Here is a 16,036-nt window from a genome sequence, read left to right on the forward strand (position 1 = left end):
GCGGCCGGCGGCACGGCTCGGGGACGCCCGCCCCGCTTCCTACCTTTTTCGGCTCTCGCCCCGAATGCCCTTTCTTCTTCGCTTTCGGCGCCAGCTCTGCAAAGACAAGAGGCGACAGAGCAAACGTTAGTGGCCGCCGGCGGAAACGAAGCCGCTTTCGCGCCTCGCCCGGGCCGGCGTCGCGGGCGAGAGCGGGACTCGGCGCGTGGCCGAGAGCCGGGCTGCCGTTCGCTCCCGCCATCCTCCGAGCGGCCCGCGGTGCACTTAAAACGGCCTTTAAAAAGCCATTGCGGGCCGGCTCGGAGCGATAAGGAGCGCGAGGGCCTTGGCAAGGACGCCCGATGCTAAAAAAAAAATAAAAGGAAGGAAAAAAAACGTGCGGCTCCTCCCCAGCCCGAAGCTCCGCGTCTCGCGCCAGCTCCCCTTCGCCGCCAAGATTATTTTTAAGGCCCGAGCAGCGCGACGGCTAAGTTTGGGTCCGCCCGGCAAGTTCCCAGGCTCTCCGCTGCCAAGGAGCGGCAGAGCGTCTAAACTGCCCCGTCCCACGGCCGGGGCCCCCCTCAGCAGCCAAATTCCTCCGCGGCAAAACCCCTTCGTCCGAGCCGGGCGGCGAAACGCGCCTGCGAAGCGGCCTCGGCTGAGCCGCTCGCGTTGCTCCGGCTGGGAAAGGGGATATTCCCGCGGACGGCGGAGTCTGCGAGAGCCGCTGCACCGCGAAGCCCGGCCTAACTGCAATTAAATCGTTTGCTGGAAGCGTTGCTGGTTTTTTCTGCTCTACCGCGTTGCACCCAAAGCTGACCACGAGCGGGAACCTCCCGCAGAGAAACCCTGCGGCTCCGCCAGCCTCAAAATGATTCCTCCTAAATTTCCCCCCTGAATTATACAGACGTCGCGGCTCTGCTACCCTTCACCTGCCCGGTCTTTCTAATGAGGGGAAACGGCCCCATCTCCGGGGTTTGCGCGGGCTCTGCACGAGCTGTGCAAAGCTACAAATAAAATTAAAAAAAAAAACGGGAGTTTGGAGCCGCGAGTCGTGGGAGAAATGCTTGAAATAGCGGCTCCCGGCTGCAGAGCCAAAGTAAAGCCGCGAGGTCCCGCCGGGTCAGGGCGGGAGTTTGGATGAGGCTCGGGTAGGAAAAAAAATCCCCCAAAGCAGAACGGTAATAAAAGCGAGATTTTAACGGCGTTTTTTCCCTCCCGGGGCTTGCGATGGCTTTTACTAGCCAAAGGCGACTTTTTACAGCTGATAAAAGTGAAGGAAAGCCAACGTTTCCCTGGGGGGAAGAGGGAAAAACGGGGTTGGAAAGGAGAGAATCGCGGCTCGGGCTGCCGGCTGCTGCACGAACCATTGCAGTGAATCTGCCTGCAAATATTTGCTTGCAAGCGGAAAAACTATTTGATTCCGGTGGGAAAAGGCCCCTGGCGAGACTCGAGCACGGCTGGAGAAATCAGGCGGTCGGCAAAGCGGTTTTGCCCCCCCTCGTTGCTGGGTCCGACAGCGGGGAACGGCAACGCGGGGAAAAGCGAGACGGGTTGGGAAAGAAAAGGGGGAAAATAAAAAAGCACCTTTGGGAAAAGTGGCCTTTGCAAAGAGTGGGGTCGGGATAACCGGGCACCTCTGGCTTAGCACAAATGCAAGCGCCAATTCAGGCTTTTAAAAGCGTCCCCGGGGGGAAAAAAAAGAGGAAATTGCAGTGTTTGGGGGGGAAAGAGGAGAAAAGGGGCTCTGGTCCCGGCTAGCACCTTGGGAAAAGCTTCCTGGGAGCCGCTGGCGGCCGCTTTCTCCGCTCGGCCACTGCAAAGCGTCTCAAAGCCACGGGGAAGCAAAAAAGCCTCTACGGCATTTTCTCCCGCTTTTCGCCCTAAATATCCTTATTCCCTCCCACACTGGAAGAGCAGATGGACACGAGGGTGTTACCTAGCGGCAAATCTCCGCTTTAAATTATTGCTTAAAACTACGACTCTGGGATTATACAAAAGGCGCGTTTTTCCGCGGCGAGCCAAACATTTCGTTTTTGCTCTTTGGAAAGAAAAACGTAAAAATTACAATTCCTCAGGCGGTTTTGCAAAAGGCAGACGGCGGCTACAGGGCTGTTAAAGGAAAAAAGAAAAAAGGAGCATAGGTGAAATGCAAAAAAAAACCCGATTAGCTTTGCACAAAGCGATGCCGCGCGGCAGAGTGACCACTAACTGAAAGGGGAATTAAAAAAAACGGGCAGAAAACAGCCCGTTCCTTGGCAAAATTCGTTCCAGCGTCCACGCTCGGGCGTGCGAGAGAGCCATAAGGACGAGTTTGCTTAAAAAAAAAAGAAAATAAACCCATGCAGTTATGCATTCCCGTAAAAGCCACCAGCATCCCGCGTCCCCGGGGAAAAAAAACGCGGCAGGAGCGACGGCCAAGTCGGGGAGGGTATTTTAACGATGAGAGACTTAAAAAAGGGACTTAAAAAGACTTAAAAGATGAGAGACTTGATGTGGTTTTTTTTAGCAAACGGCTGTTTTTTTTTTCTTTTTTTTTTTTAACCAATCCCACCTCCTTTCTGCGCTCCTCAAAACAGCGTCCTCTGCCCTACGCCTATTCGCTAAAAATCGCGGCTGCGCGATATCTTGGCAACACCCGAACTGTTGCGAAGACCCCCAAAATCACAGGAATGTTGCAGAGACCTGGGAAGACCCCCAAAATTGCGGGAATGTTGCAGAGCCCCGCAAAGACCCCCAAAATCGCGGGAATGTTGCAGAGCCCTGCAAAGACCCCCCAAAATCACGGGAATGTTGCAGAGACCTGGGAAGACCCCCAAAATCATGGGAATGTTGCAGAGCCCAACAAAGACTCCCAAAATCATGAGAAAGCTGCAGAGCCCCGCAAAGACCCCCAAAATCGCGGGAATGTTGCAGAGCCCCGCGAAGACCCTGAAAATTGTGGAAAAGCTGCAGACCCCCCAGAAACCCCCCAAAAAAGAGCGAAAATCCCTGCCCTCATCCTGTCCAAATGACACTTCGCCGGGGAAACGACTCCAAGGAGCGGCTCAGCCGCCCCAGGCGCTTACGTCGGGGAAGAAAAAACCCAAGTTAGTTTTTTCCACAGGTACAAAGCTCAAAAACTCTCTCTACAGAGCAATTTTGGAAGGAAAGCAAAATTGGGGAGCTGCGAAACCCACCCCCCATCAAGTGCAGCTCAGGTTTGGGCGCTTGCAATCGTCCTCACAGCCACATGATTTCTCGTTTTTCAGGAATTCTTGGGAAATGATTCAAAGCGGGAAAAGCCGGCCGAAGGAAAACCCGCCGCTAGGCCGGGGTGGAGTTTGCAAGCTCGCTACGTCCGAGCGGGAGGTATTAACTGCCGCCCGCGCTGAAAACCGCAGCCGCTTTTCCCGACCTCCCAGGAATTCGGCCTCCCGGCTTTTCCAGCCAAGCATCCGTGCTATTGCCAGAGCGTCACCGCTGCAGATTTTTGGGAGAAGAACCTGTGCCAGCGACTCAAAAGCAGTAACACGTCCGATCACTGGCTGAACGGTTAGAGACGCTGCGCGTATTAAAGCAAGCAGAAGAAAATCCCGAGATCGCTGCAAGAAAGCAATGGGAGCGACGAACTGGCCTGCGGTTTCGCGGAGAGAATAAATGGGAAAACTGCCTTCGAAATGCAATTTTGGTTCCTAATTTATGATTTTATAACATCCATGCATCTAATTTTGCTTCTGCATGTTAGCATTAACGGCCTTGCTTGCTTTTTTCTTTAACCGAGATCCACTAATGGGGAGTAAAAGCGCGTCAGGCTAACCGGGACGGTCGCTATGCCATGGGCTTCCAGCAGCTCTTAGGGGCTCAGAGGGACGGCGTGCCCCTTCCCAAAATCCACATGTGCCCGCAAAGAAGCAAGGAGAGAGAAAGAGCAGAGAACAGGCGGTTTTTCTGGAATAAAAGTTTCTGCTGAAGCTTTGGGAGGTCCAAATCCGCATCGGCTCTTTGACAGATTAAACCAGGAAAGTAGAAAATAAGCCAGCTGCCCCTAACTGATACATCAAACCCGAGTTCCTTAAAAAAAGCAGCTTTCTAGTAAAAACACATTAAAGCAGGCAAAAGCATGCGGCCTCCGTACGGTGCGTTACAAGACGGCACGCCGCGGAGCAATCCCAGGCAAACGCGTCCGTAAAAACGGGAGCGTTTATTGGAAGCGCTGCCATTTTGACGACTCGCAGGCCCTGCTGGGTTTCTGAGCTGCAGATTTGCAAGCCTTCAGTGCGCGTGGGTTTTTTATCCCCTGCGCCTACCGAAAGCCCGCAAGCCTCGAGCTCTACACCCGAACGCCCAAACCTTACCAGCACGTCGCTGCTCGTTCCTGGTGCTGTTTGCACCACGGACCCGAATCTGGCTAGGAGAGAGCAAGCGGCATCACTTGCTGACATTAACGTCTCCCGTTAAACCAAGCCGAGGCGCCGGCGTTTTGTCATCGCCGACTTACAGAGCCCGGTTTAACTTCCCGCGTCCTGGCTTAGTTAGCAGCTAGAGGAGAAAATAGCTTTAGTTGGCTGCACGGGAACGCCGGCGGGCGGTTTTAAAGGCAAGAGCGAGGCTTCACGAGAACGGGAGGGTAGACATCGAAAATCACGCAAGGCTGAGGTCGGTACTTGTGAAAACTGAGCGGCTAAGCGGAGCAGACACTGCCCCGGATGGTTATCCTACTTCTTCCAAGAGATTCCTGCCTGATGCCGTAAAAAACCTGCCGTTATACACAAACGCACATCTCGGCCTTTCCCCACCACGCTGCTCCGGTGGTTCCCGGTGAGACCTCCTACGAGGAAAACACAGCAGCTTGCTAAAAATACAGATCTAGGTCATTCGGCAGACAAAGAGATACCTTGGCACGTGCCGGAGTTTGGCTCCCGCGCCCAACTTAAGAAAAGGAAAGCTTAGGAACAAAAAAAATCTCTCGTAGTGCCCACGAAATGCCAGAGACAACACCGCTACCGCCAAGTTGCATGCGGAGGGCCCAAACGGGGCCAACGCGCAGCAGCTATGCTGGGTGCGTGGTTTGAATTACAAAGACAAAAAAAAATTAAAGACCAAGCCGGTAATGAAAACATATTTATTTATACAGAAAACAGGTAAAGGATTGAGTCTTTAAATAAGCCGCATCTAACCTGTTTCTGAATCTTCGCTGTCGGAGGAGCTGGACTCGCTGGTGCTCTCAGACTCTGAGGAGGAGAACCCCTTCATCTTAGAGGAACCAGCAATTACGTCCACTTTCTCTGCTGCAACAAGAGAACGGTACAACAGCGTCAACGGACACCAAAAAACGAGCTGGCGTCTCGTCTCGTGCTCCGTGGCCCTCCCCTACCAACCCCGCCTCCAAGAGCGGCTCCAGCACTGGGGGCTGCGCGGTTGCGGCGCTCGCTGAAGTGTGCCCGTAGGCGTTTGGGGCAGCGAAAGTGTAGAAACTGCCTTTTTTTTAATAATCTACATCTAAACTAGCATAAAAACAGCTACAGCCCGAGAGCTGCTCAAGCCGCTAGCAACGTCACACCCTTTTAGGACTTGCTGAACTAAAATGAAATCGGGATGTTTTGCTCAAGGTGTATAAGCATAAAAACTTGCAAAATTTGGCCAGGTTTGTTTCTCATTTAGATTTATCCCCTGCAGCAAGCATTAAGGTAAAAAAAAGTGCTTATCGGTTCTTTGGCCATGAATATATATCAAAAAGTGGCAAAAAATCCCTTCTAACTCCCAAAGCTGGTGGAGAGGAAGGGCCGAGTAGCGAGTCTCTCAGCCTGGAGCCTGCAAAACTCAAACGCAAACCCTCACGCGGCGGCATCCTAGGTTGGCGTGGAAGCACTTTGCTGGCGAGAGGAACCGTCTTCGCCCTCTTGCTGCCGAGCCACCGGATCGAAGCCCAGTGGCGGCATTTAACACGCACGCCGCCGCGGCGTTAAGGCGTTTTGCTAGACAAGGAGGAGCTGTGAAATCCTCTCTGGCCCTGAACGAGGATATAAAACACCTAAAATACTGGTACGTGCCCCCATCCCTCTCCACACGCTGGGAATGCAGTGCCGGAATACGAGGGAAACCGCTTGGAGGATGAACGGTACCTTGAGGTTTCCGCTTCTTCCGTAAACACGACGTTACGTATCTCTCCAGCTCCCGTAACGTGGATGGTTTTAACGTCTCAAAGTCAATCTCAATCTCATCCGGGTTGGAGTTTTTAAGCGAGGGTTCTCTCGACTGGATGATATGGACAACTCGGCCCAGTTTCTCACCGGGGAGTTTATTAATGTCCAGGCTCAGCTGCCTCTTCTCCTCGTAGGACATGGGCTTACACTTCTCCTCCTCCTCAGACTCGTAGGCTGGAGGGGGCTTGCTGTTCTTCACCGTCACAGGCTCCTTCTTACTACTTAAGAATAATTATAAAGAGATTATTACAGGACCCACCAAAAGGTGGAGGAGTTTCAAAAGGCAGCTGCTCAACTCGCGCATCTCAAACGACAACGCCGCTGTGTTTTAGAAGCTGCTGCTACCGCGCAAAATGGAGAGAGCCAACGGGGCGCCTGGCGAGAAGCGGCAGCTGCTAGAGGCAGGGGCGGGCGAGGCAAAACCCAGAACGCGTAAAGTCTGTCCGCGAGGAGGGAAAATAGCTCGGGGATACCCCCGGCTTTAGCAGCGTGACTACGCTCTGAGCATTTCAAAACTCAAAGATTTGAGGCTCGGCAGGCTCCAAGCAAGCTGCCTAACGCGTTAATAGCAGCCAAGCTCTCCCGGCACAGAAACGCATCAGCGCAAAGTCCGGCTGAGCCGAGACGGGAGGGGAACAAGGCTGAGCTCGTGTCTGCAACTTGGTCGCGGCAGCACAACATGCTATGAGCCCTACCAAACTCATAGGCTCAAGAATCCTGTGCTCCTGGAAGCCAGTTATCAAAGCAAAACACCCGTCGCGCTCCTCGGCACAGCAAACACAAGGACCGCGTGACGAAACAGGGACAGGGCTGACCTGGAGGTACTGCTGTTGCTGTTACTTTTCTTCGCCTTCTTGGGCGGCGGCTCCTTGGCTTTGCTTTTCTTGCTGTCTTCCAGTTCCTCCTTCTTTTTGTGCTTCTCCTTCTTCTTCTCCTTCTTGTCTTTCTCCTTTTTCTTTGGTTTGTTCTGCTGGGGCTGCGACAGGGCTGCAAGCTGTTCATGCACTGCTTTAAGCTGAGAGGCAGACATACAAAGATCAAGATACTTTTGCCCAGCACCTGCTCCTCTTCCATATTCATTACCTTTCTCTCTGATGCTTTTCTCTTTTTTTTTTGTACTACCTATGCTTTCGTATCTGCTAATATTAAGTCTGTTTTTCCAGCTTTTCAGCATACTGCGATTTTGGGGTATTTAAGTGTCCGGACCAAGCTCTTTAAAGAGTTTGGCACTGTATTTCTCCCCATTAATCACAGAAGAAGGTTGTTCAGCGCTAGCCATGCTTTACTTACAAGCGCCAACAATGTCACGAGCTGGAAAGGCCACAGGGGACATGGAAACTAGGCTCCACGTTCTTGAATTCCTGCGATTACGGAACATTTTGGGTGTCCTAAATGGGTCTGGAAAGCGCCGATTCCTTAGCGCTCTGCTAGCCCTTAACGGCTGAAGGTTTTATAGCACTTTACAGCTGACACTCATTATTTTACAACTAGGCTTTGAGCCGAATAAAGCAAATTGCCCGAGGCCATCGAGGGCGAGACCGATCCATCGAGACGGACACGTTACCTGTTCCTGGAGTTCTGCTAACCGCTGAGCTCGCTCTTCCTCGGAGTCGTCCGACGAGCTGTCGCTGTCGGAGGAGCTATCGCTGCTGCTATCGCTGGACGAAGGGGGAGCCACCTTGGTCGGAGGCGGCACCACCACGGGAGAAGAGGCCGGAATCACAGGTTCTTCTGGTTCGTCCGGCATTTTAGCAAAGCGCATCTCAAACACGTCCTGCAAATACAGTGGAAAAATAACGCAGGGTTTGGCAGGGGAGCTAGGTTACAAACGTAATTATCACCTCCAGGCTGTTCCCCAAATACTTGTGGTTGCCATCTGAGCGATCAAAACGCGCATGCAAGACCAGGTAATTTCCTTCATGTCGAACGTCTGGAGCTTTGACTGTATCCAAAATGGTTTTGGGGGAAAGTTTAGAGACAGCAAAGGTTAGGCTGGTTTAAAAGCTGCATTTTTAACCTAAAAAAGAAGCAAACGGTTTGCACGTTCTGAGTGTTTCTAAATCTGCTTCGGCAGCGTACTTGCAGACACTCAAAACAGGTCTCGCGAACGCAGCCTGCAATTTATTCTCCTTTTCTGCCTCGACGCAGGCAGTATCTTCCAAAGGAAACCGCCACTCGCCTTTATCCCACTGGCACCGGGAGAACGAAAACCACCTCAGTCACATGCAAACGCTTGTGCAAGCAGTTTCCAATTACCCTTGAAGGCAAGTCAGGGCACAAAACCGGCCTAATTTCACAGTTATCCCGCACACAAGAGTCAATTTTTACCAAAGCCTCGTATTAACGTCGATTTAGTTTAAAGCTAAGACGAGCCGGATAGATAAGGAGTGGAAAAACCGCCACGCTTCTATCCGAGGATGAAACACCCGAGCTCATGTCGCACCAAGCCTCGCTCTCCCTGCAACTGCTCCAGCAAAACAACTGGGAAAAAAGATGGTTTTGTCCCCGAGCAGGCACGGCGCTCCGCTCCGAGGAACCAGCTCGCCCATCCGAATCCCCTCATGCTGGGAGAAACGCTTAGAGGAAAAAAGTGCAATTTGTTCAGGGCGTTTGCTTCCGAAGAGGCCAGCGAGACCTGAAAACGGCGTGAAAAAGCATCTGCCGCCTCTCCCAGCTGCTTGCCGGCATCCCTGCGGGCTCCGTGGAGAATCGGGACCGCGGGAACGCTCTCCTCTTCCTCCGCAGTTTTGCAAGGAGTGCCGCCAGAGCGGGCGAGAGCAGCGGAGGGAAGGAGAGGTCGGAGCAGCGACGGGAACACGGGGTTGATTTTCCCCCTGCTGCAGCCGCTCAAATTACGGACGGAGACTCCACTGAAAACGGGGCTGAGCGCGGCACGATTCCTCGGCGGGATTTCGACACTTAACCGTGCTGCTCCGCTCCGATCGGCTGCGCGTAGAAAGGAAACAGGGTGACGGCGGAGCACGGCTAAACGTATATATTAAGAAAAGCCATTGAGCGATCGCGGGGAATCAGCCCTACCTGCCAAAGACGATGCAAGTTTTTTGCGTCCAGCTTTGCAAAACTAATTCGCTGCCTCTCTGCGAGCTCTTAGACGATAAACCAGGCTTTCTCCTTCCACCCGAAGGTCCGACGCTCATATAGTCGTTATTTTTGTGCATCAGTTTGGATTTTCCATGGGCTGGACACGCAGCTCAGTGCAGCTGCAGACTGTAAATATTAACTGCGAGCTGACGCACAGGTATTTATATATCTTATTTAAAAGCACTCAGCAAATGAAAAAACCCGCGGTATCAAAGCGCAGCGTTAAACCTAAGCTGATTTGAAGCACGGTAACTCAGTCGTCTCACCTCGCGAAGCAGCATCATGCACTGCGAGAAGCATTCGCCCAAGGAACGAGCGACGCCTCGGCGTGGGTTTTTCAGCGAGGCCCGCTGCGTCCGTAGGGATTTTCCCGGCATTCGCCAGGGACGGAGAGCGGGAAAGAGAAAACCTAACAAAAATCCACGAGAGGGCAACGAGCGGGACATCCAGACGCTTTCCGGACATCCATAAAGAGGAGATTTTAGACAGCAGAGTCTCTTTTTCTTACCGACAGCGAAAACAGCGGAAAGAAAGACGATCAGGTGTTGGTTCCCAGCCAGAACATTTACTTTTTGCCCGATTTTGCCCAAATTCTTTGCCCTCTCCACGCCTCTGCTCTTCGTTTGTTAAATGGGACAACGCAACATCTGCCATCCTAGCTTGTCCTGTTCCCATCATCTGGTGCTGCACATATATGTAATAGAGGTGACTTTCAATGTATTTAAGGTTCATATGGGTTCCCAAGAGGAAAACCAGCAGCATCAAGGTCCCAAAAGTCATAAGGAAGCGGGCACAATCCTGATTTCTCTGCGTTTTCCTTAGCTCCCTGTGTCACTGATGCAACCTCTTCAAGAAGAATACACCTTTTTCTTTTAACTGGGTGCCCGAGAAGCAAGGGGACTCTGAACTCCAACATGCTGCCTAAAACACCACTGATTTTAGGCAGTATTGTGGGAAAAACCCATGTGTTTAAGCCCATTTTCTCGGGATCGGGGCTCTTGATGCACGGCCGCACAAAGAGATATTAAGCCAAGCAAGGGCAAGTGCCTAAAGTAGCAGGCTCCAACACACGGAACATAAAAATTGGCTTTAAAATGGACAAGAAAGATGTTTTCCCCATCTGCAGTGTTTCCGTGCCACGTTCAGAGAGGCCGTTTTCCATCTTCACATCGGGAAGAGAGCTTCCCGGGTGGCTCCACGCGGGGACATGTTCCCAAGGCTGTTTGCAGGATTAACGCACCCGAGGGAAATTGCGACTGCGCTGAAAGCTAGGCCAAAATAAGAAGTAGTAGCTGGGGAAAAGGGCGAGCGTCATCTTTTCCAGGCACCGACTTACCGCAGAATCCAGCACAAAAAAAATTAGGCTACAGTAGTAGCTACTAATTCCACGTTCAGAGCAAGCGGAAACATGTATTTACGCAGCCTATGTTCACCTCGGGCTAAGCCAACCCAAACCTGAGCGGTGTTTCTGTAAAAGCGTCAAGAGAAAACATGAGTACCCTGAAAATCATGACGTCTCCCGGAGGAAAAACGCCGTAGGAATTGCTCCTTTCAGTACGCATCGCTCTCGCAACCCGGACCCACGTCCTGCATTCGCCGCCATTAAATTCCTGCGACCTTTTTTTGCGGCTTCGGTTTGCACACTGACTTCCAGCTCCGCATTTCCATCCTCACGTCTCGACCTAAATTTAAATATCTGGGAGGGTTTTCACGAGTTGCTGTTGCCCTCCAGAAACAAGTTGCTTCGCTTCAGCAGAGGGGGGAGCGATGTTATACAGAGTTTTTCAGACAGCTGCGCTAACGAAGTTGGCCATTTCCGATCCGCTCCGTGATGGCGGGAAGCTTTGCTTTCCGACCACTGCTGCGCGATGAAGATGAGAGAAAATATTGCTCCGGTTTTGAAGCGTGAAAGTACCCTGGTTTTGCAAATTCACTGAAAGTCACCCTTGGTCACGCAAACCCTCTTCCCATTACAGGCAACCGCGACACCAAGTAGTTTTTTAGAAACTGTTTTACGGAAAATCTGAAAGCGTTTTCCTCCCGTTCCTCCTCTGGAAATGCACCGCTCTGCCAGTTACAAACCCAGCCCAGGGCTACGAACGTCTAGTTTAGCCTTTGTTTTTTCTGTCAAACTTGAATTAATAGTTTCTCCCCAGCTCACTAGTGTTTTCTGATGCAAATCCGATCCTTTCCCCGCCTCCTTTCTGAAGGTGAAAAGCAGCCAGGCTGGTTTATTCTGCTTCCCCAGAGCCGCAGCCCCAAAGCCTTGTCATTCAAATAGTCCTTCTGCTCCGTTCAGCTTGAGTTCCTCTTTTCTTGAGCCCGGACGAGAACTGCAAACAGCAAAAAGTCTCACGTCGCTACCAGGCTGCTCCGGGCAAGCTCAGGCCATCCTCCAAGCAAGCCCCGCAGCGAGGCGCCGTTCCCTACGGGCGATAAACCAGCAAAGCCCTTACGGATTCGGCCCTCGTGAGCCTCTCGTCCCGTAAAATCCAGGCCTGGCTCCCGCCGAACGAGTCCCGAGTGCGTCCCGCGTCCCAGGCACCCATCTCCGCTCCCCGGCGCTCGCTCCCGCGCAGGTCTGAGGCACTTAATTCCCGATTCCTCCTGCCAGCGCGATCAAATTGGACAAGCTGGAAATTATTAAGGTGCCACCGAGGGCCGATGCGGCAAGCGGGCTTCTCTCTTTCCGAAATGGCAACAGCAGCCACGATCTTCCGAAGGCAAAAAGGGAGAAAGACGGGAGAAGCCAGCATCGAAGTGAAACGACCACCTGGAAACACGGACAGGGAGGATCCCCAAGTCTCGACGAACGGTTATTTACTTTGTTCGAAATGGTCGGGTTCAAAATGACAGTGGTTCTCCGGTGCTGCTAAAAGATCCTTGAATATATTCCCCCCAAAACTCACAGATCCACTCGGAGTGAAGTGCTTCCGCCAGCTGATGAGAGGCGAAGAGCTCTGAACTAAGGAGAAACCAGGAGGCTGAGTTTTGTCACTGTTGGAATACCCAATTTCTGTATTACGGGAAAGAAGTGTAGCTTATTTACCAGCAAAACCATTAATTACAAATACTTCCCACGGTGCCAGAACAAGCGGAGAGCACAAAACTTCACTGCAAGAATGACAAAAAAGATAACTGGAATGGCAACACGCAGCAGCGAATAAAACAAGTATTTTCTCCCTCGGTATTCACAGGAGGCAAGTTGGTATTTCAAAGCCTCCCTTTTCTTTCCCTCCCTTTATCAAAAAGATTAGACGACGAGAAAGATGGCGTTACACAAAATAGAGTCTGAAGCGGCAAACACGAACGAGCTGATTCAGCCTGCTCCATCTATTGCTTCCACAGCAATACGAAAGAACCGGTTTTTTGACCGTTACCTACCGGCCTGGCATTTTTAATAGTATTTTAAGACTACACAGCCCTTCCTCTGGAATAATTAGTAAAGGAAGATGCGGGCATGCACTGCAAACAGATGCGGGTGGGAACGAAGCGCTTCCTTACCTGCAGTTTCCGTGCCATCGCAACCACCTCGTGATCGGCGGGGTTGTATTTATAGCAATTGGAAAACATCAATCGCACGTCGGCGGCGAATTCCTGAGCATCTCTGTATTCCCGGTTCTCCAGTTTAGACTAGAAAGGAGGGGGAAAAAAAAGAGAAAAGAAAAACTCGCTGCTATGAACAGCGCAAAGAAAATAACCCGATCGATTGAACAAACACAGCACCGTGGCACCCGTGAAGTTACAGCCCACGTTCCTCCCTCTACAGTGGCGCAACCCATCTCTGTTAAACGAAGGACTTCACCTGGTTTACGAAATAAGGAGCGGACCACCAGGATCCTCAAAGATAACTCGATGGTGTATTCGAAAGAGGACTACAGGCCCTTCAGGCCATCTTCACGCCACCCAGGAGACCACCTGCGCCCCAGCTCAGGTCCATACTGGAACAATGGCATTCGAGGCCGGCAATGCCACCGCCGAACATCACCACTCCTGAACCTCGGCCCCGCGGCACCAGAACCAAGAGGAGCTAAAGCTCCACAGGCGCCCGACACCGTTTACGAGCAAAACGAGATGGTTCCCTTTGCTCGGATCGCTTCCTTAGAAGGAAGGTCCCAGCTGTCTGTACTCGTTTTGGAAACGTGGCCTCGTTTGAGGGGGCTAGATGCAGTGACAACGGGAGGATCCTCCGCTGAGGATGGTAGGCAACGGAAGAAGACATCGGTTTTCCTCTCCCGCTTTTACGTTGGCACAGGAGACACGATTCGTCTCGCCCACTTTGAGTATCTAGTCATCTAGCTTCCCTTCACAGTCGAAACCTGGCATCTAGAGCGCGATTCCCTCGCCCCCGCTCAGATATCTGCCCTAGGATGAGACAAATCTGCTCTCACGCTCTCTCCGCTGGCCTGGCTATAAAAGGAGCCTGGAGGACGAGCTTGGGTGGAGGCGCCCTTGACGGGTGACCCCCGCTCGGCAAGCCGCATCCAGCGACGAGAGGCTTCCCGCGTCAAGAATTAACCTCGCTCCCCGTCTCTGGGAAAGAGGGCTTGGATTCAAAAACAGCAAAAGGGAGAAGAAAGTTCAGCAGCTGTCCCTGCAGTATCTGCCAAGGGTGACCTCAGACATGCAGCCCGACGCGACTGAGGAGGCCACGGTGACGCCACCAGCGGCACTTTGGGGGTCACCTGCGAGGCAGCAACGCGTATGGAGCTGCCCAAAACCTGCTACACCTACTGCTGCTCATCTGCAGCGTAGCCACGGCCGGCCAGCGCGGGGGAAAGCGTTTGGCGCTACGGAAATCCAAGTCCGAACTCGCATCTCCACGTCTGACTCCTCCAACCGAGGAAGCGAGCACGGAGGTCTGAAGCCAAGAAGCGTCAAGCCCTCTATTTACTAACACTTGTCCGCGCCAGCTGGTGATTCACCTCGGTTTTGGCCCGAAGGAGCTGGAGACGAGGACGGCCCGGCCTCGCCGCCTCGTTCAGCGCTCTGCCTTTCCGCCGAGCTCGCCAAGAGCACAGCCGAACCTCGCGCGGTTGCCAAAGGAGAAACATCTGGCCACCGGCGGCTGGAAGCAGACTCACCGATTCATTTCACACAGCTACGGCGATTACTAAGGGCAGAGGGGTTTGCACATATGGCCGTAAGCTACATGTGAATCAGCGAGCCAAAGCAGAGAACCTAATTATGCAAGGTTTGACCCACAAAGATCCTCTATGCACAGCCTGAAAGCCTTTTCAGCCGCCGCTCCAAATTGTCACTTCTTCGACAAAACCGAGGGGCAGAGAAAAATGTCAACGTGGCACTGAGTCACCTTTTAGCAGAGCAGCTTGAACGCCGAAACGAAGGAAGAGCTGCAACTCTCCCTTGCTTCCAGCAGACAAAAGACCTGGCGTAACCTCGGGAAGAAGCGGGCCGAGGGACGGGAAGAGTCGGTCCGTTCCTCCGTTTTTTAAACACAAACCTAAGCTGGGTGAATTCGGAGTCAGACTTAAGCCTTGACAGCTCTGGTAGGCGTTCACGATGCAGCTCTAAAATTACAGCTTTCTAAGCAATGAATTAATGTTTCAAGCAGAAACACGGGCTACTTTTCAGTTACGTTTTAAAAATAAGCAGCTCAAACTCTCCACTGGAGGCAACTTAACAGAAGACTGATTTAGACAGACGGCTTCAGAAACACGGGCCTTTATTTTAAAAGAATAGAAAATGTTTGGTTTTAAATAAAACCCCCTGATTAGCGTAATTCTGCGCTCACTGAGGCCATCTCCTGGGCTGGGAACATTGAGTAGAGATTTATACAGTAATGGAAAATTTCTATAAAAAGCGTGCTAATGTTTCCTAAGAGCCCTTCTGGAGAAATGATGGGTTGTTTGTTTTTTCCCAAGCGTCACGATAACAGCAACCCGGGCGAGCAAGAGAGACCCAATGCAGGAGAAACCTAAGGCAGAAAGAAATAGGCTGGCAGACGTCTGAAAATGCTCGGGGTGCGTACCCGGGAAAAGTTCGCTTTTCCGCATAATCCGCTTCTCCCTCGGACCCCAATCACCTCCCCACTCCCCGTGTAAACCTGAGCTTACTTTGATTGTGCTCAGATCCATGGGATGCTTAATGATATCGCAATAATCATGCAGTCCCAGGGCTTCCACGTCCACAGGTTTGTAGAAGGGCCAGGCGTAGGCAGCGTGCTTCTTGGCGAACATCTCTTTGATGATCCCGCTGCAGTATTTTAACTGCTCCGACACTTTGCTGCTCTTCTCTACCACGTGCTGCTGCGAGTCTGGAACGTCCTTCTTTGGAGGCTTCACCGGGCGGCTGCTTTCCCTCCGCGGACCCAGCTTGGTGGACTTGGGTTCGGTGGGCAGGGATGACGATTCGTGAATCGGGTCTATCGTCGTCGGTGTGGTGGTGTCTGCTTTCCTCTTCACTCCTTTTTTTGTCTGCAATCAAGCAAAGAAATCAACGTTACCAAGACTTCGAGCTACTTGTGCTTCTCGTAGCACGACAAGGATTCACCACTGCCGGTGCCTCAAAAGTCTCAGCACAGAGGTAGCGCTGAGGGGTGGGAGTTGAAAGAATTTCCATAAATACTCTAGAAAAATATACAGATTATCTCCATTGTACGGAGAAAGGTGAAGCGCGTGAGTCACTTCAGTAAGTCAAGATTTTTTTCCTGAGTCACGTAAGGCTCAAATAAGCCAAGTCTAAAGAGGATCAACAGGGTTTTTCCACGCAACCTTGGGTGGAATTCATCACACCTAAACTTTCGTTGC

The 16,036-nt window shown here is 52.1% G+C and overlaps 1 protein-coding gene across 20 annotated transcripts in view; it reads right to left on the reverse strand.

The window, feature by feature from the left end:
- The window catches only part of BRD4 (bromodomain containing 4), a 71,072-nt gene that overhangs the window by 7,711 nt on the left and 47,325 nt on the right, over positions 1 to 16,036 (reverse strand). For 19 of the 20 annotated variants that reach the window (XR_010385425.1, XR_010385424.1, XM_064499234.1 and 16 more), the window contains 7 exons: positions 15,344 to 15,703; positions 12,771 to 12,899; positions 7,729 to 7,938; positions 6,980 to 7,179; positions 6,084 to 6,385; positions 5,139 to 5,249; positions 44 to 96 (listed from right to left, as the gene is read on the reverse strand). Coding sequence is in view for 18 of the 20 variants with exons in the window: in XM_064499234.1 (XP_064355304.1) it covers positions 44 to 96; positions 5,139 to 5,249; positions 6,084 to 6,385; positions 6,980 to 7,179; positions 7,729 to 7,938; positions 12,771 to 12,899; positions 15,344 to 15,703 (1,365 nt within the window). In the remaining 2 variants the exon portion in view is untranslated. The remainder of the gene's footprint in view (positions 1 to 43; positions 97 to 5,138; positions 5,250 to 6,083; positions 6,386 to 6,979; positions 7,180 to 7,728; positions 7,939 to 12,770; positions 12,900 to 15,343; positions 15,704 to 16,036) is intronic. The other variant, XM_064499227.1, reaches the window with a different exon arrangement.

Source organism: Dromaius novaehollandiae, chromosome 33 (assembly GCF_036370855.1).
Source record: "Dromaius novaehollandiae isolate bDroNov1 chromosome 33, bDroNov1.hap1, whole genome shotgun sequence".
In the NCBI taxonomy this organism is placed as follows: Eukaryota; Metazoa; Chordata; class Aves; order Casuariiformes; family Dromaiidae; genus Dromaius; species Dromaius novaehollandiae.